The sequence below is a fragment of the Terrapene carolina genome, unplaced genomic scaffold (genome assembly GCF_002925995.2).
Source record: "Terrapene carolina triunguis isolate 2854851 unplaced genomic scaffold, T_m_triunguis-2.0 Scaffold96, whole genome shotgun sequence".
In the NCBI taxonomy this organism is placed as follows: domain Eukaryota; kingdom Metazoa; phylum Chordata; order Testudines; family Emydidae; genus Terrapene; species Terrapene triunguis.
The window spans coordinates 33,126,491-33,149,892 of NW_020664447.1; the positions used below are offsets into that span (position 1 = coordinate 33,126,491).

At 40.3% G+C, this 23,402-nt stretch overlaps 1 protein-coding gene across 12 annotated transcripts in view; it reads left to right on the plus strand.

Annotated features, from left to right (window-relative positions):
- Positions 1-23,402, plus strand: part of GPHN (gephyrin) — a 662,403-nt gene that overhangs the window by 428,924 nt on the left and 210,077 nt on the right. For all 12 annotated transcript variants that reach the window (XM_026651346.1, XM_026651349.1, XM_026651348.1 and 9 more), the window contains one exon: positions 19,956-20,050. In XM_026651346.1, the coding sequence (XP_026507131.1) occupies positions 19,956-20,050 (95 nt within the window). The remainder of the gene's footprint in view (positions 1-19,955; positions 20,051-23,402) is intronic.

Here is a 23,402-nt window from a genome sequence, read left to right on the forward strand (position 1 = left end):
ACCTCTATTGATTCTGTGGGACTAAAAGGAATACAAATCGATTTTTGTCTGAAAAAATGAGCAAATACCTCTTAACACAGACAGTGGGCAGATCTGTTGAGTAAGAAGGTGCCATATTTACATGACTACTTTTCTGATCATCATCACATTTTATCACCAACTGTTTCTTTTACTTTTTAGCTATTACATATACTGTATATTAGGATTTTAAAAAAATCAAAAACCTTACACACTCTCAGTCTCCTTTTCATAAAAGATGTCTCTTCTTTGAGTGTAGATAGAACAGTAAATGAATTTTTTTTCAAATTTGTAAATGTGAAAGAAGTATAATCATAGTACAGTCTTGAGTTGATTCCCTTCCCCTGAAATAAAACCTGAGGCTTCAGGTAGGTGAGATGCCACAGGTAATTAAAACAACAGATTTAGAGAAGTCAGAAATGAAGAAGACCTAATAGTCATTTAGTCTAACCTCCGGTGGCCAATATAGGATTGTTCCCTACAGCACATTTTTCAGTTGTTTTGTCCAGTCAAATTTTAAATTTGATGGGACTTCTACCATTTTTCTTGGAAGACTGAAAACAGCCTAATAGATTTCATGGTCAGGAAGATTTATCTGATATTCTACCTGAATTTTTGCTTAATTTAATCTTTTTACTGCTAGTTATAGTGCTTGATAGCCACCTTAATTAATCCTCTCCATGCCTGTTTTGTATACTCTTCAAATATTTGTAAATATTGTTATGTTTTCCTTTAATGGTTACTTAGACAAATTCTCACAGTTACAGACCCCTTTGCAGTCCCTCTCAAGTGCACGCCTCTGGTGACAGGTTTTGCTACCTTTAGCCATTCTGGGTGGAACCACACAGTCCTATCATTGTTAGTCTGAGTCTCTGGGCTGCAGCCCCTCTGTTTAATACCCGTGAAAATACAACAGGCCCATGTATTTGGTACATCCAAGACCTTTTCTGTGGGAACATGTGACCAGCAGCTGAATAGAGTGACTCAAAACAGCTTCTTCAAAATAAAGTATTTATTCACCCAAAGGTGCAAAGCACTCAGAGAAGAGGTTTGAAACAACAAAAGGCCTATCCACCTGGGTCTTTTTCTCGCAAGTTTTCACAAGTTCTGCTCAGCGCAAACACCCCTAACTTATGGTCTGGGAAAGACAAACACCCCCCACAATATTTTCTATCTCTCTGTCAGTGTCTCTCCTGCAGTGCCTCACTCCCATCATTCCTCTCTAAGCAGGAGTTTTTAACAATTTAGTTTCCTTGTGATCTTTGGCTCTGGCCTGGGACCTTGGCTACACTTGCAGCTGTACAGCGCTGTGAGGTAAACCTGTCTTCGTACAGCTGAGTAGGGAAAAGCGCTGCAGTCTGTCCACACTGACAGCTGACAGCGCAGTGGCGTGGCCACACTTGCAACATTTGCAGCTGTGTTGGGAGCGGTGCATTATGGGCAGCTATCCCAGCATTCATTTGGCTGCAACGTGCTTTTCAAAATGGGGTGGAGAGGGGTGGAGTGTGACAGGGAGTGTGGGGGGGGAGAGAGTGCTTTTTGGAGCATGTCAGCACTCTATTTTGCAAGTTCCGAACTCCCGGCCCCTTGACAAGGTGATTAATACAGTGCTGCAAGCGTTTACACTCACACCCGTGAGTCGTAGCCACTCCGCTGTATCTCTTATGCTTCTCGGGGAGGTGGAGTACCTGCAGCGGTGTACGCAGGGAGATACAGCACTGTAAGTGCCCTGCCAGTGTGGACGGGGAGTGAGTTACAGCCCTGGGGGAGGCATTACAGCGCTGTAACTCGCAAGTGTAGCCAAGGCCTGGGAAAAGTAAACCTGTTAATCTGGCTGGAGCCAGGCTTGTGGGCATTTTCCAATTAATAGTTCCCCCATTGTTCCCTGTAGACCCCTTGGTATTTTCCTCAGAGATAACTTATCTCTGTTATTTTGTTTCCTTCTTGGTTTTCTCTTATTGCCTCCTTTGATTTAACTCTGTGTGGCCAGACTGAATAATATCAGGCTGGTAAACTAAGGTACATATAGTATTCATACAAAATAATGCAGGTATCGCCCTCATTCCCTACACACACACACACATACATATTTTGCTCTTTTAATTTTTGTCATTAATCCTTCCAGATCCCTGATCATTGCAGTTGTTCTCTGAAATTCCCTCAGATTGTCAATAGCTTTCTGTTAATAAGATCCCCAAAACTTAATGCAGTATTCCAGAAGTGTTTACATCCAAGGTATATGGAGAGAAGGACTATTACTTTGCTCTGTGCTTATCCCACAGCCATCCTTAAGGGTTAAAAGCACCAGTTTCTCCCGACAGCTTCAATGATGTAGTTACGCTCCTTCAGAATAAAAATCATCATACTGAAAAGTGAAAATGTGGGGACATTTAATTGATTAAAAAGGTAACATTTTTAAATATAAATGCAGCTGCTGCACAGTTTGCAGTCTGCTGCACCAGAGCACTCCAGTATCCAGGAATCTCACTACTGAAGTTAGGTCCAGCTTGCCTCACAGTACACAAGGCCTTACTTATACACCTGGAAACTGCATTATTGTAACTATGTTAATGAAAATTATGGTATTTATATGTATTATATAAAAAAATTTAAAGAACATTAAGGTTGCAAAGTCAAGCACTCAAAAGTTAAAATGCCAGAATTAAGCTTGTGTCTGCAGCTCAAAATTACATTGGCCTAAAAGTGCAATAACAAGTGGATTGGATTTAGTTTCAAAACCAAGGGCTTGTCTACAGGGGCAAGTTTTGTTGCCAAAAAAATGTCTTTTGGAGACAAAAGAGCAAGAGCGTACACACTACAATGGGACTTTTGTAGCGAAAAACGCCCAGTTTTGGCGACAAAAAACTTCCACCCCTAGGAGAGACTTTTGTCTTTTCCCTTTATTGTTGACAAATAGCCAGTGTTAGACACTTCTGATTGTTTTGTTGACAGAACTGGCCACCAGTATTCCACCAGTATCTCGCAATGCCTGCCCTGATTGCTCTGCTCAGTGTTTTGATCTCTGCTACCCTGCAGGCATATGCCCCTCCCCTTTCAAAGCTCCGGGAAGTATCAGTGTGCTGCTCCATTTGGGGAACAAACAAAGAGCAAATCATTGGAATGCTCCTGTTCTGCCCTGCACTAGGAACATAGCAGCAGGCAGACTGCTGCTTCAGGGCGAGGGGGACAGACTGCTGTGCTGCTTTGCCATTCCTCAGCATGGAGAGCTCACAGAGTGCCCCCCCCCCACTAAGCCATATTTTTCATCTTATGTTGGTTATCTTGAAATTTTGAATGCCCCTTTCTTTGAGGAAGCTTCCCTATCAATGTAATGGAAGGAAATGACTGGAACATTCATAGGCAACGTTTGTACTTGGCAGAGGGTAGCAAACAACAGGCAGTAGGGTACCAAGCTTGCTATCTACCATGTTACTGCTGCCCTTAAAAGTTAGAAAAACATTATGAACTAAGGGACTTATAACTGAAACTAAGGAGCTAATGCCCAGGAGTAAGAATCCTGCAAGATATCTTCAGAGAGGAATAATTACAGGGAAAGATTTTTAATTTTTGCTGTGTCTACCGTGAAAGCATATTTTGGTATAGAGCTCTTGACTGGTGGGTTGTTTGTGTGGATGTAGGTGTGAGGCTCCTAAAAAAGCAAGGTCCTTTCCTTTCATGAGAATTAAGGCCACTACTGAGCAAAAATGACAGTCCTGTTTCTTGTGGTAGCTGGAATGTGTGGCTCAGGGTCCCCACTTTTTACCTACCTGAGGTCCCTTTTGGTAATTATCCAGGAGCCCAAGAGTGGGACTTACTTTGTATAAAATGAAGCAAACTAGCCAGACGTATCTCTAATACGCAAATATAGTCTGAAGAGACTATAAACTCACCAAATTAAGACCGAGTACCCCGTATTAGGGTGTGTATTTTTTCAGAGCTACCACTCCTTATTAATTATTAAGCCAGTCACAGTCATTGTAGAATTGTGAATGACACATTTCAGAAGGACTTTATTTAGCCCCTACATCTTTAATCCTATCATGAGATTCCATGAAATAGTAACACCACCGAAGGTTAAAAAAACAAAACCTAAATAGACTTCTACTGTTCTCTGTTCTTGAATTTGGCAGTGCCTCTTCAATGTGTACTGTATACTTCACCTCTGTTACACTACAGTGAAAGAAAGTCAGTATGGTGTAGATCATGCTGTGAAACATCACTTACAACATCAATTTAACACCTAGTGAAGAGTTGATTCTGTTACCCAAGATTTTCAGAGATAGTAACAAATTGTTAGGAGTTGTTGAACTTTCCAAAGGGAAAAAACAAAGAAGAAACAATCAACTGATAGTCTGTGGTTATCATCTAACAACTCCAATAATAAATACAATGAATGAAATCATGGCTCCACTGAAGACTGTCAGGATATTGCCATGAACCTCAATGGAGCCACTATTTCACCCAATTTACATAGCGTTACTATCTCTGAAAACCTTGGGTGAGAGAATCATCTCTTCACTAGGTGTTAAATTGATGTTATAAGTGACGTTTCACAGCATGATCTACACCATACTGACTTTCCTTCGTTGTTGTGTTGGACTAACAGAGGTGAAATAAACAGTATACATTCAAGAGCCCCGCTTTCATCCCCACACCCTGAAAATGACTTCACTGTAAGAGAAGTTTCATCCTAATTGAAACTATAAATTGCACATGCTTGAAACAATTTGGGACTTTCATTCAACTTCACTAAAATAGTGTATTGTTACATCAAATTTCCAATGTATGATTTCACTGTATTTCTCTGTAACACTGCAAAGGATAAAATAAATACCTGTTAATCTTGAGTTGCTCTCTTCTCCCTTTCTCTCTTCTTTTCCTCTCCTGCAAGAATCTGATCTATGCTCATTCCACACCATTGTTTACATGCCATCTGGTTGCTACAAAGGGATCTCACAAAACTGGGTGACTGGGCATAGGGTGACCAGACGTCCTGATTTTATTGGGACTGTCCCGATATTTGCTTGTTTGTCCCGCGTCCCGACCAACGTTAGGTCGGGACACTGGACAAACAAGCAAAGGCTCCGGAGCCAGGAAGGGCTCGCGCCCACCCCGCCCCGACTCCGCCTCTCCTTCCCCCATTGGCTCCCTCCCCAAATCCCTGCCTCTTCCCCAAGCACGCCATTCCTCCTCCCTCCACAAGCGCTGGAGGGAGGCCCCGGAGACGCAGGGGGAGCGCGGGGCCGGGGTGAGTGAGAGTCCGGCCTGGCCCCGAGCGCAGGCAGGACGCAGTCGGGCGGTACCTGGAGGGAGAGTAGGGGGGCAGCCAGAGGAAGTGGCCATGGCGCTCGGCAGCTGTGGCTCTGGCACCCGGGCCCGAACCCCCCAAGCCCGGGCCTGTTGCAGGGACCCAGCAGCGCGCACACTGCGCCCAGCCCCTGGCCAGTCGCGTCTGGGCTGGCTGCCCAGCTGGTGCAATCCCGCGGCGGCCCCGGGGCGGAGGCATCAGCAGCCCAGCCCCGTTAGTTCCCCTGCGGATAGTTCTCTGATAACATCCATTCAATGTGCAGCGGCAGTGAAAAAAGCGAACAAAATGTTGGGAATCATTAAGAAAGGGATAGATAATAAGACAGAAAATATCATGTTGCCCCTATATAAATCCATGGTACGCCCACATCTTGAATACTGTGTGCAGATCCGGTCGCCCCATCTCAAAAAAGATATATTGGAATCGGAAAAAGTTCAGAAAAAGGCAACAAAAATTATTATGGGTATGGAACAGCTTCCGTATGAGGCGAGATTAATAAGATTGGGATTTTCATCTTGGAAAAGAGACAACTAAGGTGGGATATGATAGAGGTCTATAAAATCATGACTGGTGTGGAGCAAGTAAATAAGGAAGTGTTATTTACTCCTTCTCATAACACAAGAACTAGGGGTCACCAAATGAAATTAATAGGCAGCAGGTTTAAAACAAATAAAAGGAAGTATTTCTTCACACAATGCACAGTCAACCTGTGGAACTCTTTGCCAGAGGATGTTGTGAAGGCCAAGACTATATTAACAGGGTTCAAAAATGAACTAGATAAATTCATGGAGGATAGGTCCATCAATGGCTATTAGGCAGGATTGACAGGGATGGTGTCCCTAGCCTCTGTTTGTCAGAAGCTGGGAAGGGGCGACAGGGGATGGATCACTTGATGTTTATCTGTTCTGTTCATTCCCTCTGAAGCATCTGGCATTGGCCACTGTTGAAAGACAGGATACTGGGCTAGATGGTTCTTTGGTCTGACCCAGTATAGCCGTTCTTATGTTTTGTTCTTCCTCTAAAAAAAAAAAAAAAAATCCTCTAATTTTTTGAATCCTGTAAACTGCACTGTCCTATTTCTCCTCCGCACTCTGTATTTATCACAGTTAACAATATGCTTTAAGGGAAAGCAGGATACATGCCTGGGAGCAGAGACTATGATGTTTACCAGTTTCTCTACCTCCTCTACTAAATGGTAGGGAAGTTTCCCTAAAGTGAACTATATTTGCTCTTTAACAATTCAGACATTAAAAGAAAGACTGAAAAGAATCTTTCAAAAGGTGAAATGAATAAACATTTTAGGTAAAATTGTGATCAGTATAAAGCTATTGTGGAAAGATGGAGAGGGTAAGAAAGTAAAGATAAAATAACATTTTAAAGATGAGTTTGTACAATATTACAGTTGCACCACTGCCTTTATCCTTTCATTCTCCCTTAAGTGGAATAAGTTTTTTTAAAAGTTAGGGGCTTGTTGATTCAGTCTGCCATAAAATGGGGCTGAAGTGGGAAGCACCGCAATTTGTGAGTGGGAAAATATGACTCTGAAAATAATATTTTTATTCGATCTGTTTGTTTGAGCCAAGTGTGGTAGCTAGATTCCAACCATTATTTTAACTATGTGTAATAAGCAAATCCTCTTAACATCTCTCCCTGTGCAAATACCAAGTCTCTTGACACTGGCTTAATGCACATCATCATCAAGCTGTATATTACATTCCCACAGATGCTGTAATGTAGTGCATCTGGCAAGCTGTATAGATCTTCCTAATGCCAGCATGCACTTTATTCAACCCATCAAGTGGATAAAAGCATTTATTAAGTGTTTTGCTTGATTTTTTTCTGATGAAGAGAATTACAATTTTATGATTTTATATGACAAAGAATGGGAGTGAGGGATACAATCAAATTATGTACAATTTGTATAGACATTATATACATTTTACAATCTGACAAATTTACTGGGAGTAATGAGACAATAAATGTTATGAGTATTAAAATTCATTTTAATATTTATTAGTCATAATATTTACAAGGTGAATATCACTGTGATAGCTGGCTGTAGTTATTCCAGTAATGCTTGTATTACACAAAGGAAACAGACATGACTTCAATCCTTGAAATTCATACAAATCAAATATTCACAAGCATGGCTACCTAAGAATTTTAACCGAAACTTATCGAGGAGAATCAGAGAATCTGATCACAATGTCATAGTTAAACTTCTTCTGACATTGTCCCATAAAACACGTATTCAGCCTCCTTCTTTTTTATAAAGAATACAATGTATCTTCTTTAAATTTATAGCATGTGATCTTAATCTGAGAGTAAAGATTGTTTTTCTTTTTTTGAAGATTATCAAGTGAATAATGAGTTTTAAAAACAGGCTGTTTAAAGAATGTTGCTCTGAGTCTTACTTCTTCCCTTTAATTCCCCCTAAATTCTTCACACTTTCCATTTAGTTAATATTAATTGAAAACTTATTAATAGGATACATTTGGAGAAATTAGGGTTAATTAAGAAAAGTTATTAATAATTGTTTCTAACTGTTATGATTATACTTAGAACTGGGTCAGAGCTCAAGTCGTTCTCAAGTATTGTCATTATGACACCAGTGGTAACTCCACAAGTCATCACATTTCTTCTCCAATTAATTTCATGTTGTAATTTGATTGAAATTAGTAGACAAAGTGAGGGGAATTGTACTCGTATGGCAAAAGTTCTCAGTTCACAAACAAGAAGGACATTGGATTGGCTCCCTGCTCTTGGGTCTGATGCACCAGGCCTAAGGGAGGGGTACATGGGGTGATGAATAGATATGGCAGAGTGAGGAGGATTATGGGGATGCTTGTCAGGGGAGCAGGAGGTGATGGATGCAGGAAGAGAAAGAGAAGGCAGAAGAATACTAGTGCATTTTTCCCCACGTTCCAATTTATCAAACAGTGGTCACTGCTATGATACTTTTGTTCCCTACATGGATAAGATCAATAGGGACCCCTGATATTAATGTGGTCTGAACACCACTCTACAACAATGGAAATCTGGTCTTCAGTGTGCACGTGTCAAGGACATGGGAAACTCCCAACTGCATTCAGATGTGCCATAATTTGTGACAGTGGGAACATGGTGTTGGTGCTGAACTGAAATACCAGTCTGTGAATTTCTTTGTGTGTATATATAGACTAGTGCGATCTCACAATAGTTGTTTCTTTAAGCAGACTACACAGATATCAGTATTTAGTGTCAATAGGAACAAAGGCATTTCTATAAGGATCAGGATGACACATCACCAGTGTCAGGCTGAGCTCTTTACTGTACAGTATGGCTAAATAAATATAAAGCCATGCCTAGTGACACAATTTCTTTTAAAAACTACTTGTCAAGCTATTCATCAATATAATGCTTTCATCTCTCAATGGTTCCTGAAATAGAAGCCACCACTAAAATCTAACACAGATACTAAGACATTAAATTAATAAGGAGAAACAGAGGGATCTTTCTAATAGCTTGTTTTGCCCTCTAAATTACAGAATCTGTGTGATTTTTTTCCCCCCATGGCTGTTGTAAACTAACATTTTTTCCCTCTAATCTCAGACTTATTATCACCTTTTCCTGCCACTTTGACAGACTAGAGTCAGTAAATTCAGCAGAATATTAAATGCTTTGTAATATAGCAGAGAAGCAGATGGTTGGCAATCTGCTGTAATTTCTGGGATAAATGTTTGCATGTTGGCAGTGGTTCCAACTGAAAATTCTTAAATATCTCTTTGAGAAAATGTTGACGTTTTGGGAACTGGGGTGTGTGTGTTAATATTTCATTTGATTCTGAGTCATCAATTTAATACTTTTTTGTTTTCCATTCATTTTTATTAAACTTTATTTTCATTCCCCTGAAGCATCCCATGTTTAATCACACTGTTAAACAATAGAATACCAATTGAAATTTATTAAATATTTTTGGATGTTTTTCTACATTTTCAAATGTATTGATTTCTATTACAACACAGAATACAAAGTATACAGTGCTCACTTTATATTATTTTTATTACAAATATTTGCACTGTAAAAATGATAAACAAAATAAATAGTATTTTTCAATTCACCCCATACAAGTACTGTAGTGCAATCTCTTTATTGTGAAAGTGTAACTTACAAATGTAGATTTCTTTTTGTTACATAACTGCACTCAAAAACAACACAATTTAAAACTTTAGCACTTACAAGTCCACTCAGTCCTACTTCTTGTTCAGCCAATTGCTAAGACAAACAAGTTTGTTTACATTTACGGGAGATACTGCTGACTGCTTCTTATTTACAATGTCACCTGAAAGTGAGAACAGGCCTTGCAAGGTATATGTGTCAGATATGCTAAACATTCATATGCATGCTTCAGCCACCATTGCAGAGGACATGCTTCCATTCTGATGATGCTCGTTAAAAAAATAATGCATTAATTAAATTTGTGACTGAACTTGGGGGAGAATTGTATGTCTTCTGTTCTGTTTTACCCACATTCTGCCATATATTTCATGTTATAGCAGTCTCAGATGATGACCCAGCACATGTTGTTCATTTTAAGAACACTTTCACAGCAGATTTGACAAAACGCAAAGAAGGTACCAATGTGAGATTTCTAAGGGCTTGACCCAAGGTTTAAGCATCTGAAGTGCTTTCCAAAATCTGAGAGGAATGAGGTGTGGAGCATGCTTTCAGATGTCTTAAAAGAGCAACGCTCCGATGCGGAAACTACAGAACCCGAACCACCAAAAAAGAAAATCAACCTTCTGCTGGTGGCATCTGACTCAGATGATGAAAATGAACATACGTCAGTCTGCTCTGCTTTGGATAGTTATTGAGCAGAACCCGTCATCAGCATGGACGCATGTCTTCTGGAATGGTGGTTGAAGCATGAAGGGACATATGAATCTTTAGTGCATCTGGCACGTAAATATCTTGCAATGTCAGCTACAACAGTGCCATGCAAATGCCTGTTCTCACTTTCAGGTGACATTGTAAACAAGACGTGGGCAGCATTATCTCCTGCAAATTGTAACCAAACTTATTTGTCTGAGCCATTGGCTGAAGTAGGACTGAGTGGACTTGTAGGTTCTAAATTCTAAATGTAAGTTCTACATTGTTTTATTTTTGAATGCAGTTATTTTTTGTACATAATTCTACATTTGTAAGTTCAACTTTCATTATAAAGAGATTGCACTACAGTACTTGTATTAGGTGAATTGAAATATACTATTTCTTTTGTTTTTTACAGTGCAAATATTTGTAATAAAAAATAAATACAAAGTGAGCACTGTACACTTTGTATTCTGTGTTGTAATTGAAATCAATATATTTGAAAATGTAGAAAGCATCCAAAAATATTTGAATAAATCATATTCTATTATTGTTTAACAGCACGATTAATCGTGATTAATTTTTTTAATCGCTTGACAGCCCCAGTATTTAGGCATCTAAAGTGTGCCTAAGCGATTTTAGGCCCTAAGTGTGCAGGAATATCAAATGGTAAAAAACACATTTGTTTCATAATCCTTTTCTTAAATGATGAAAATGGTAGTGTAGTTACAACCAAATTGTTCGCAGCTTACTTACAACACTGCAAGTTTTATGAAGTCAGTTTCCCAAGTAAAACAGAGACATACAACATAGATAAAAGAGAAGAGGAGAAGAGAAAGAGGAAAAAAGAACAGGTCTCCTTTCATGGTCTGATTGTAGGTGGATGATAATTGTTGGCTTCAGACAGCATAATCTGCAAACTTCTATTGCTCTGTTCCTCTAGGGCACACAATAACTGACTTTTACACATATACTACATTGGAAGAATAATAGAGATGCAATACAGTGTTCTATATGAAGCAGCATAAAGGGGGAAAAGATCTTTTCATTGTTGGATTGATTACAAGGTGGAGGTGAGCGTTTTTAGCTATCTTGAGTGACTTTGGCTGTTTTGCAAGAACAGCATTCTTAGCTGGCTTTTCCATTTACTGATTTTAATGAAAATTTAAATAATCTGAGAGAATGATTACTGGGTTAAAATATAACTGAATTTCTTTAAAATGTGATATTATTTTCCCAAACCTGTCTTCTTCACACTACCTTGTACAACCTCCCCTTATTCTTAGTTCTACTTTAATTGGTAACTGTCAGTCCAACACACTAAAAGTACTAGGTCATTCAAATTTAGATCCCCAAGTCCCAGTTCCCTGAGATCAAGCTGCTGAATGGACTTCTTCCTTACTACACTGGAAAACCCAGCTATTTCTGATCTTGATATAACAGTGAACAGGGTTCTCTCAGTAATAGTAAAAGTGATGTAGCCAGGCCTTTCAGCTGAGGGCTTTCATAGGCGACTGTAGTTCATGCAGATGAAAATGTTAAGATGCAAGACTGCTTGTATCACACTGGGATAGTAGCAAAGAGTACTGAACATTTCAGAAACCCCTCCAAATTGCTCCTCTCTGGTATTCCTGGCTTGAAAATGATTTGAGACACATTCTGATCACAAAGAGATGTTGCAGAAAATCCAGACACTCCTGGCAAAGAGGGTCATCATTCAATGTCATTGGATTAAAAAGTATCCTAGATACTTCCTGATAATCTAGCAGTCTCTGGCCTATCTGGGATCTCAAGCACTTTTGGAATTAATATTTGGTTAAAAAAAAGTTCAAAGTGGCTTTTTTGGAATTCATCATGCCTCTTCAGGGGAAAGTGACTGGGTTTTGTCCTCTGGGTTTTGAAGATGCCTACACTTACATAGGAACACTTCTGGTGCTTGGGGAGTATCTCAGATTTATTTTACAGAAACAGCACTGTTGATTTCATGTTTTGCCTTTTGGGTTGATATTGGTGTCTGATGTTTTCATGAAATGCCTGCCAGTATTTGTGGCCTGCCTGTGCAGGCTTAGAGTGTTTTGACAGTTGGACAATTGGTTTAGAAAGGACACCACTTTTGAGTACATCTGACTATAGGTCTTTTTCACCATCAGAGTGTTGGTATCACTAGGGTTCATGAAAAACTGTTGCCCTTCTCGTTACCTTTTCCAAATCCAATATAGCTTTTCTGAGATGGGGCAACCACATCTGCACGCAGTATTCAATATGTGGGCGTACCATGGATTTATATAGAAGCAATATGATATTTTCTGTCTTATCCCTTTCCTAATGATTCCCAATATTCTGTTAGCTTTTTTGATTGAGCAGATGTTTTCAGAGAACTATCCACATGACTCTAAGATCTTTTTCTTGATGGGTTCAGTTAATTTGGACCCCATCATTTTGTATGTGTAGTTGGGATTAGATTTTGCCATGTGCATTACTTTGCATTTATCAACACTGAATTTCATCTGCCATTGTGTTGCCCAGTCATCCAGTTTTGTGAGATCCCTTTGTAACTCTTTGCAGTCTGCTTTGGATTTAACTATCTTGAGTAGTTTTGTATCATCTGCAAGTTTTGCCACCTCACTGCATATCCCTTTTTCCAGATCATTTATGAATATATTGAACAGCACTGGTCCCAGTACAGACCCCTGGGGGACACCACTATTTACCTCTCTCCATTCTCACCATTTATTCCTACCCTTTGTTTCCTATCTTTTAACTGGAGTGCCTGCCAGTGCTTTCAGGATCATCTAAGGATCATTAATGTACTTTAATGACAAGCCTTTTGTTATCTTAATCACCCTGCCTCTGTTTCTAAACAAACTCCCTGCCCCAAAGGCTGAGCTGCTCCCAGCTTCCGAACTCATCACATATTACGCTCAAGCTGTGTTGCAGTTAAAAGCTCCATCTGGGGCTAGGGTGAGTAGACCTCCTGTATGAAACTGGGGGTGAGGGTGGGGGTCTAGAGCCCCCCACACACCTTTCCTAAATGGCACCCCTGCTTTTAGGGAACCCATTACTGAAATAAAAACATTTTCTGAAATAAACAAACATTACTGGCCTCCACTTAACCCCTCCTAGTCCCCGGGTTAGGAGAAGCTATCATTTTATCTGTGTCCATTCCCTCCTCCCCTATCAATATCCTGTCTCTCCCTTCTTCATTTCCCTCCCTATTACACCCAGTCTCCTTCCCACTCCCATTTCACCTCCATGCTCCCTCATAGTGTCCTGTTCCCAGCCCAAACCCTTCATTCACATATTCCATCCTTTTCCCTTTACAGTATCTTAGTCCTTATGTTTCCCCTCTGCCACTCTCCATTCCTCTGCACCTCTTCAGTCTCCCTCCTGCTCATATTCTCATCCCTCTTAGTCTGCAGCCCCCACATTCCACTGTAACCTCTAAGCTTCCCTCCCTGCACTCCACATTCTTGTGCCCCTCAGTGTCTCTCCTGAACCCTATATTAGCCTGCAAACAATCCATTTTCTATGCCTTTCTGTCTCCTGCCTGCATCCTGCATTCCCTCTGTTTCTCCTGTGCACCTAGCATTGCCACCTTTTAGGGGGGGAAATTAGGGAGATGTACGATCCTATTGTATGAACATTTTATGCAAATTGACTAAATTTTGTATTTGCCAGTGATTTTCAATACTTTAAAAAGAAGTATAGATGTAATGCTACGGAAGGCCTCAACTTAATAGCTCTGTGAATGAAGTCCCTACACCATTCTGCATTCCTTATTCTGTTCCCCCCATCCTGCCACTCTGTGTCCCCAAGGAATTGCCACCATTACTGTTACATGGGAGTTGGGGGATGAACAAACTCAACTCCTGACACATTTTCAATCAGTGGCAGCTGCTGCAGGCAGACCTATCTGAAGGTAAGGCCACCCAAAACCTCCTGTCTCACTCAATGTTTACTGCCCTATGTATTCCTTTATTTGAGCTCATTCCAGGCCTTCTGCCAGCTCCATGCTGGTCTAGAAGGGTCTGAAATCCTGTGAGGCTGCTGTCACTCAAAATTGGAACTTTAACATGCCTGATTAACAGCCTTGTGGGATGTGTGACAGTCACTACAATTTTGAAACTTCTGTGAAATTCAAGACAGGTGGCAATCTTACCTGCAGCCCACATTCCACTGTTTTCTCTCAGTTCTTCTTCGAGTGATGGTCCCTATATGTATTCCAGTCGTGGGTGCACATGCGTTGCCATGCACCGGAGCTGGAACTGTTTGCAGTAGTGTCCATTGACCCACACATGCATCATGCATAGTCCACAGGTTGTGTCCAAGGCTATCTGGGTCAACGCCGTTCCAGATCCCTCTGACTGCTGCATGGCCAGAGTCAGAAGCCCTGTTCCTTGGTGCTCTTAGCTTGCTAAGAGAACTCTTGTCCATTCCTACTTATTGTATATAGTTTACTTGTGATTTAGTTGTATATTGTTGGCTTTGCTACGTTCTTAGTTAGGCTCCCCTGTAGGACTTGTTCCCCTGGTGGGGAGACACCCCTCCCCCACCAAAGCTCCCAGGAATTATGCCCTAACAAGCCGGCTTCAAAAGTTGTGAGCTTTTCTGTGAGTGACAAGCACCAACATTGTCTCTACTGCCTCAGCAAAGCCCACATCATCTCCCGCTGCACCATCTGCCACTTGTTCCCACCTCGGACTTGGGAAGCTAGAGAACTTCGCCTCTGCAAGTATCTGATGGAGGAGGCTATGCGCCCACATGCGCAGTCAGACGCGGGGATCAGCGGATCTGCTGAAATGGTGCCTGTCTCCTCCAGCGAGCACCTCATACTCCCCGTCTTCCTCCTGGTGAGTGCCCCCGGTACTGCCACAACCGCAGAAGCCCAACTGTGAACATAACATACTCACTTCCATGGACAGAGAATGAAGGAAACGGTAGCTGCCTTGACTGAGGTTCAGCCCCAATGAAAGTAATGAGAGACATTGGCCTTCTGAATGAAGTAAAATTCACAAATGTAATGCCTGCAGTCATGAGAAAATGTGATACTAAAATTTCAAAAAGTAAATATTGCAAGACACACACTAAAACCATGATAGCTGACAATTCTGACGTTGTAAAAACACCTAAGGTCCATCTACATTAGTGGCTTAGTGCCAGTGCCACTGCCCTATTTCTGGCTGTTGCTGTACTATGGATACTAATTTTTCTAGTGTAAATATGTCTTCATGTTCTGCCTCCATCCGGCAGATTGTCCCAAAACCAGTGCCCTTCAATCCTGTCAGGTTAAGAAGGGGAACGATGAATTATGATGTAAAATAAGGGGATGGGCTTCATTAGGCCTAATATTTGGTTGCTGATCTTTTCAGGAAATTATCTAAAGTAGTTTATCAAACAGAGTTTTACTGCCTCACTGCAACTCCCAGAGTATTGGTGTAATATCAAGATGCTGAGTCACCTTATTTTATTAGTGATTTGTATGCAAGAGAGTAAATATATCTGCCTGTTAGCTCTTAAGCTGGACACAGATGCAAATGTTATATTGACATTCCTCCTCCTGCCCCAGTCCACAGAGGAAGGATTAGGAAAGGTGGCTAAAAGCTCTCTAATAAAATAACTAGTTGAAAATAACAACAAAGAGAGTGTTACAGATGAACACAAAATGGTCAGCAAACTATCACAGGCCCAGTTATTTCGGTCATATTTACAACTACTTAACTTGCATGCGTCTCAGTCTCAGGAAGATTGCAATTCTTCTTGCTCACTGATTTGTACATATTGTATCTATGTGTTATTTAAAGACATCCCAAGAGTGGAGTCTCAGGTGGCTGATTTAAACAGCAGATGGCACTGCGAGGAATGTTAGCCACAGCCATTTTCATTAAATCCATCTAGCTATGCTGTGAGAACAGGCAATGTTCTCCGGTTAGCAGAAGTATGCCTGTAATAATAGATGAAGGCATAATTACTGAGAATGCAGTATATTTAGTGGCTTGTACAAAGGTCAGATGGTTTATCTGGGCTTGTTGCCCTTTCAGATTTTGGCGTTGTGTAGGCGATGCATATTTAATAATCAGTCTGCATGCTAGCAATGACTTTTTGTCAAGATAATTTTTCTTATGAAGTTAAAGAATGTGCTTGAATTTCACTGAAGTACTCTCTGGACCGCAAGGTCGTTGTTAGTAGTGTTCTTTTGTATCTTGCACTATCTTTGAAGCCTCTTTCAAACATTAACTAATGACATCTTCAAAGTGTCACTGTGCTCAAGGGCAAAGAAAAGGGATCTCAATATATAAATTATGTTTAAAACTAATTTGCAATAACATAGAAAATATCTGTTACTTGAAGGTAAAAGGCATATGTGTGTATAATATATACAGGTGTATGTGATTTTATATACACATATATACACAATTCAGTAGAGTGCCAACTTTCTTCATTCTTAGTAAGGTGCACTTTAAGTAACTTGTCCCAATACTGTAATGCAGGGGTCGGCAACCTCTGGCACGCGGCTCGCCAGAGTAAGCACCCTGGCGGGCCGGGCCAGTTTGTTTACCTGCTGCGTTGGCAGGTTCGGCCGATCGCGGCTCCCACTGGCTGCGGTTCGCCGTCCCAGGCCAACGGGGGCTGCGGGAAGCGGCGCGGGCGAGGGATGTGCTGGCCATGGCTTCCCGCCACCCCCATTGGCCTGGGATGGCGAACCGCAGCCAGTGGGCGCCGCAATCGGCCGAACCTGCCGACCCGGCAGGTAAACCAACTGGCCCGGCCCGCCAGGGTGCTTACCCTGGCGAGCCACGTGCCAGAGGTTGTTGACCCCTGCTGTAATGTATATTTCTTCTATACTGTAAAACACACCAAATCTTTTAGATTTTCAGTGGGTGATTGATAATTTTATATCAAACCAGATATATTTTTTGGCAGAACATCTTATTCAACATAGAGATCTGAGCTTTGTTTCTATTGTTTCCAACTCATGTCTTCCCATTTCCTTTTTGCAGCAATGAAAACATGAAGCTGTATTTTTATGCCTTTTCTGTTTCTGAAGGGAAGATGGCAGATATTGTTCAACATATACTATATGCATGAATTGAAGGGAAATGTAGTTTCTATTACTGCATTCAAATTCTTTGGTTTAGCATAAGCCTAAGCTTCTAGTTTCCAGGACCGAGTGCACATACCAGTTTGCATCTTGATGAAAGATTGGGGTCTTTTCTTTGTGGTTATATGTTATGTCTGTTGGTATTATATTTACCTTTGGAAGATGTTGCTAGTGGTAATGCCTGTTGCGTAAGCAATATGCAATAGGCATATTCTTTTTTTTAGGGTTTGCCCTGTAACATGTTCTCTTATGGAACTTAAAGAGAGATTTGATTCCTGGCTATGCCACTGACTCACTTTGTGATCTTAGGCAAGTCATTTAACCTATCTGTGGTTCAGTTTTCCCATATATAAAATGGGGGATATACTTACCTCTCCTGGATAATATAAGAGAGAAATAATTAATGTTTGCAACATGCTTTGAGATCCTTCGATGAGAAGTGCAAAGTAAGTACAAAGTGTTCTTAATACCAGCAATGTTCCCCCCAATTCCTGTTTTCTTTTTTCACTGGTGAACTCTATGTAGAATCTAGTAGCTGTAACTGTAAGAATTTTAATCTTTACTTTTATATTTGCTGAAGGGATTATAGTTGCAGCATTTATTTCACATCCCTTTTACACACCAGCTCAAGGGTTAGACACAATGCAGCAGACCTTGTGTTTCCCTATTGCACCCACTTCAGGAGTGATGTAGTGTCTCTGCACCCTTCTGGATGTGGAGACATCAGTATTGCGAAGCCCTACTGTTTCAGTCAGGCTCCCAGAACTCATGAGATAGGCTTAAAAAGTATGAAATTTTCAAAATAGTACATTTGAGAGTTTTATTTGCCTTTGGGGTTTGGAGCCTTTAGGGCTCACATTTTCAAGCTTTCATCTGGAACCATGAGAGCTAGAATTATTTTTTTTTTTTAATGAAATACTCATGTAATCATTTGACTCCAAGAGCAGGGCTTCAAGAATAACACCAAATATCACAAGGGTTGGCACATTGAACCCACTGAGACATAGGCCTGGTCCACACTAACCCCCCACTTCGAACTAAGATACGCAACTTCAGCTACGTTATTCACGTAGCTGAAGTCAAACTATCTTAGTTCGAACTTACCGCGGGTCCACACGCGGCAGGCAGGCTCCCCCATCGACTCCGCGTACTCCTCTCGCGGAGCAGGAGTACCGGTGTCGACGGCGAGCACTTCCGGGATCGATCCGGAATCGATTTATCGCGTCTAGACAAGACGCGATAAATCGATCCCAGAAGATCGATTGCTTACCGCTGGACCCGGAGGTAAGTATAGATGTACCCATAGTATCTTCTTGGGGCATATTGCAATACAACAATTGAGCCCACAGCCTGCAAAGCAATTTGGGGTCTGCTGCTTCTGAATGAAACATGCTGGGTAAATGTAATTGATTTGTAATATATTACTTTTCCATGCAATCCTTTACCTATTATTTTTTATTTTAATTCTTTCAGTGTGTCAAAATGCAAAGTATTATGTAAAGAATATTTAGTATATTGACAGTGACCTTCCTAACAAGGAGTTTCTTGCTTCCGTGTCCCTTCTACTGCTCACTGCACAAAGAAGTTTGGTTGCATTTTTAAAAAATGGGTTTGATCATTTTATGAGAGTTAGTAACATTCATAACTATTTATGGTAAGAAAAGGGTAATCCAGTAACATGGTTCAGAACATAAACTGTTCTCTGCAAGGATCAGGAGGTTTTTATCCCCCACATATAAGGAATGGGAGAAAGGAAACTTCTTTGGAAGTATCAGGTATTGGCCAGTGCTAGACGTTAGAGACTAGAATAGATAAAACTAATCCTATCTGACAAATATGAAGTGGCAGCAGAAAAGTATGCATGTCCCTCAAAAATAATTTCTCACCCATTTCCTTACATGCAAAAAATTGTGAAAATTTTGTGACTGTACTACCGTCCTCCTGATGCCTAATGCATACGGGCTTCCTGTGAACAAATGCCACTGGCTTGTTTGGAACCACCACTTTGCTGATGTAATTGATAGGGAAGGCTGCAGCTTTCTGCCATCCCCTGGCCATTATCATTTTCATTTTCACTATTTTTCCTGTCTGTCTGCTACATGGGCTTCATTTAGCAGGTTCTTTTCCCTGCTCCTGTTCAGATTGCTTTATACTTCCCCCTCCTATTCCCCTTAAAAAAGCCAACAGGAAAATTCACATGATGATAATGAGGGGGTATTTACAACTAGTCTTCTTGCTTAGTTGCCAAATGCTATTTCATTCCTGATAGAGGAAGTTGTCATTATTCATGCAGTGGAATTTAATAGTCCCTGCAAACATGAAGGTCCCAGAGCACAAGGCTTTCAGTATTCTCACAATAATTTGTTACGCTAAATCTAACAGTGATTTTGTATTTTCCATGTTATGTTTATTTTCTTTACACAAGCAAGAAAATATTCTTTAGGGGATGAATTTCAGAATCCAGTCTTTGTCATGGGCATCTTCTATATCACAAGAGGGGAAGACCTCAGGAAAGCTGACTGTCTCCGCTCTGAGTTTGTAACACTCACAGCTGAAACTTTCATCCTGATCACATTTAAGAAAAAAGGGGAATGTTCTTATACAAACTTTAGTTAGTTTCACATTTCTTTTCATTTCTTTTCGTTGTTTTCACTCAGTCTGCTGTTTAATCTTTGATTACAGGCCACTAAAGAAGTAATAGAGCGAGAGGCCCCAGGGATGGCCCTGGCAATGCTGATGGGATCACTTAATGTTACTCCTCTGGGCATGCTCTCTAGGTAAGAATGTTACCAACAAAATACAAAGTGAACTATTTCCCTAGAAATATTCAAGGTGGTGGAATGACTGCACAGAAAAGAACTGGTGCTTGGCACATATCTTAAGAATAGGGGGTCTCAACCCCAGATAGGTGGCCAAATTCCAACTCTGGTAGTTGCATTCTGCCTCCTTAAATTCCCCCTGCAGTTTCTGCTGGATAATGTATCCTCCTGTACATCCTGTCCCAAACTGTATTGTTAAACAGCTGCTTGATTCCAACCCAGTGCAGTTGCATTTCAGTGATGAGTGAAGTAATTCTTGTATATGTAGCTTGTAAAGCCCCAAAGCACTTCCTTTAGTACAATAAATGTAAGAGTATTATTTTGATGATCCAGTATGTTCCAGCATAAGCAAAGAACATCTGTATGAAAATATAGAAAGTTAAAAGTGGCACTGTCAGATGTGCTTAGTTTTTAGTCATTTAGCTATTAAATTTTGGAATTTACTATCTGATGCTTGATAATTTTTCTTTCCCCGTTGGTGTTTTCCTTCAAACAACAACTTCTTCCACAATCCTGTGTTTGCATGTGTGCCCTAAAAGAAACATGGGTTTTCCCATTTATTCTCTTGAGGTTCTCAGTATCATGATTGATCTTTTTCTATAATGGCAGAGCTTTAGTAGTATCAACAAGTTTTTGTTAGGCTTTGTCTATACTGTAATGTCGTTGGCAAAACTTTTGTCATTCAGGGGTCTTAAAAAACACACACACACCTGAGTGACAAAAGTTTTACTGATGAAAAGCATTGGTGTGAACAGAAGCTGCTGCCACTCATGGGGGATGGAAGTTTTTTGTTGGTAGGAGAGCTTTCTCCTGCCAATAAACAGCAGCTACACTGCGCAGCTTTTAGCAGCACAGCTGTAGCAGCACAACCTTATCGCTAAAAGCTGTGTGGTGTAGACAAAGCCTTAGTTAACATGTGATTGCTGTTTATATGTCTCTGAAACAGCAAAGCAAAAATATTTCAGGGTAACTCAGAAACAATGATTGCAATGGTTTTTATTTTATTTAATTCTCAATTACAGTGATGGATAAAACAAGTATTGTAATCATGAATAATAAAGGGATTTTAAAATCTGAGGATAATTCTTACTCAGATGCTTGCAATTGTAAGGGCCCAAGTGATTTGAGAGTTTCCATTTAAACCTTTGTCCCATTGTGAGTATCCGAAAAGTCAACACCATGTTAGCATCATTAGATTCTGTCCACTGCACCCAGTGTTTTCATTTCCATATCTGTTATATCTGCTGTTGTATATTGTTGGGAGAAAGAATTTTCTTTTTTTGGATATACACGGATTTCATCAGAGGAAGGGGATAATTTAGCTCCTTTGTTGTCAGCTCTGACCAGTAAGGTGGGGATTACAGTGGGGCTGACTTTGCACAGCTTGTCAGGCTTTGGTGAGTCACGTGGACAACATGGCTAAAAGCAGGGATATCATGTTTAATATTGATCAGAGAGAATGCATCATGCTGTCCTTTCTCCTGTGAGCATGGAGTGGAAGAGGAGAAAATGTCCCTTAACTTCAGCCATTCCCAAGTGTTGTGAGGGAGAAGGGTGGAATGCCCCTTCCGTACTAACACATCCCTAGGTGTCTCAAATACAATTATTGTACTTCATTGTTTCAAAGAGAATACCAATTCTCTCTTGCTCCAGACAATTCCCCCTCAACCCCCCCCCTTTCCCCCGCCCACCGCCCTCAATTCAAGCACTAAATACAGAAATTAGCAGACAAGCAGGAAATTGGCTGGGACATTGATCTTAAAGTCTTTCACATTATCTTGAGAAACAGAGATTTATTATACAGGCCTTTGAAATTAGACCTTTTCCAAAATATTAATAGAATGTCCATGCAGCTGGTACACTTCTTTACAACTACACCATAATAATCATACCTTACATTTATATAGCATCGCAAAGGATCCTAAGTAGGAATCACTTTTTACATGCTACTTTTACATGCTACAATACTTACCTTTGGCTTGGTTGGTGATACTGGTTACAGGCACTGATGCCCCACGTCTGCCAAAAGACACACCAACCCTTTGAGGCAGCAAATGGCTTCTCTTAGCCCCCCTAGTTCCCAGCTAGATAAACTCCAGATCATGTAAACCATCAAGTGTCAGGAAAACCACGTGCTGCAGAAAATTGTATTAGTGAATCAGTAGGTCATTTTCTTATGTGTTAATGCTGCACAAATGCTCCAGCATTATGCTAGGAAGCACAAAGATGCTCACCATTTTTGTAAATAAAGAATTGCATGGCACTATTTTGTATAATAACAAATGTTTAACGTCATGTTCTGGCCAAGTCTAAATAATTCTCTCTCATTCCAACTGGCTATGGTATTATTTTTCATGTTCTCTTATAAACTGTAGTGTAATGGTTCCATGTACTGTTAATTGGCTACTGAATTCCACCCTAGACTTGGCTGCATTTAAGTACCATGTAAAAAGTGATTCCTACTTGGGATCCTTTGCGATGCTATATAAATGTAAGGTATGATTATTATGGTGTAGTTGTCTCATGGAAAAGAAGATCAGTAGAGTTTTAAGTCTTTTTTTCCATATCTATAAATGAGGAACATAGTAGATTGCCAAGCAGGAGCTCCATTGGGTAACTCACTGTTCCTGTGTGCTAATCTATCACTGTATCTTCCCATTTACAGGCTTGCCCGCAATGTGTTTAACTGCCTATTTAAATAAACTATTGCCAACTCTTGCAGTTTTATTGCAAGTCTTGCAATATTTGTTGTTTTCTGGAATCTCGTCCTCCTGAAATCATATGATTATGTCAGAATCTGAGCTTTCATTTTTAAAAATAAAAGTTTCTAGACTTCCTGGTTGCAGAGAAAAGCTTGGTAATGTGTACTCTAAAGGCTCAAAAGCCAGAAGGCAAATAAAAAAAAATATTATATTTTTAAGTCAGTCTCATGATTTTTTGGGGCCTGACTGAGGATTTTTGAAGTATTGGGGTTGGCAAAACTGTAATATGAATACATATCAGGAATAATTTATAAAGCTTCTCCGTACAAAGTATCTTGATCAGTGAAAGAACATAAACTAAGGCAGAATCTAAAAAGCGTGCAGTGGTTCACATTAATACAGAGAAGCTTTGAAATTGTGCACTAAATTTTACAAGCCCCTGGACTACTGTCAATATAAGAATTATACTCTTTATTTAAAAATATTTCTTTGAGTTACTTATGACGCATGTGATTATTAAGATGGATAATTTTAAATATCAAGGTTAGTTTTTACAATGTAATGTATTCTCTCTTTGACTCAGCTTGGATTGTGAAACTAGACTGTTT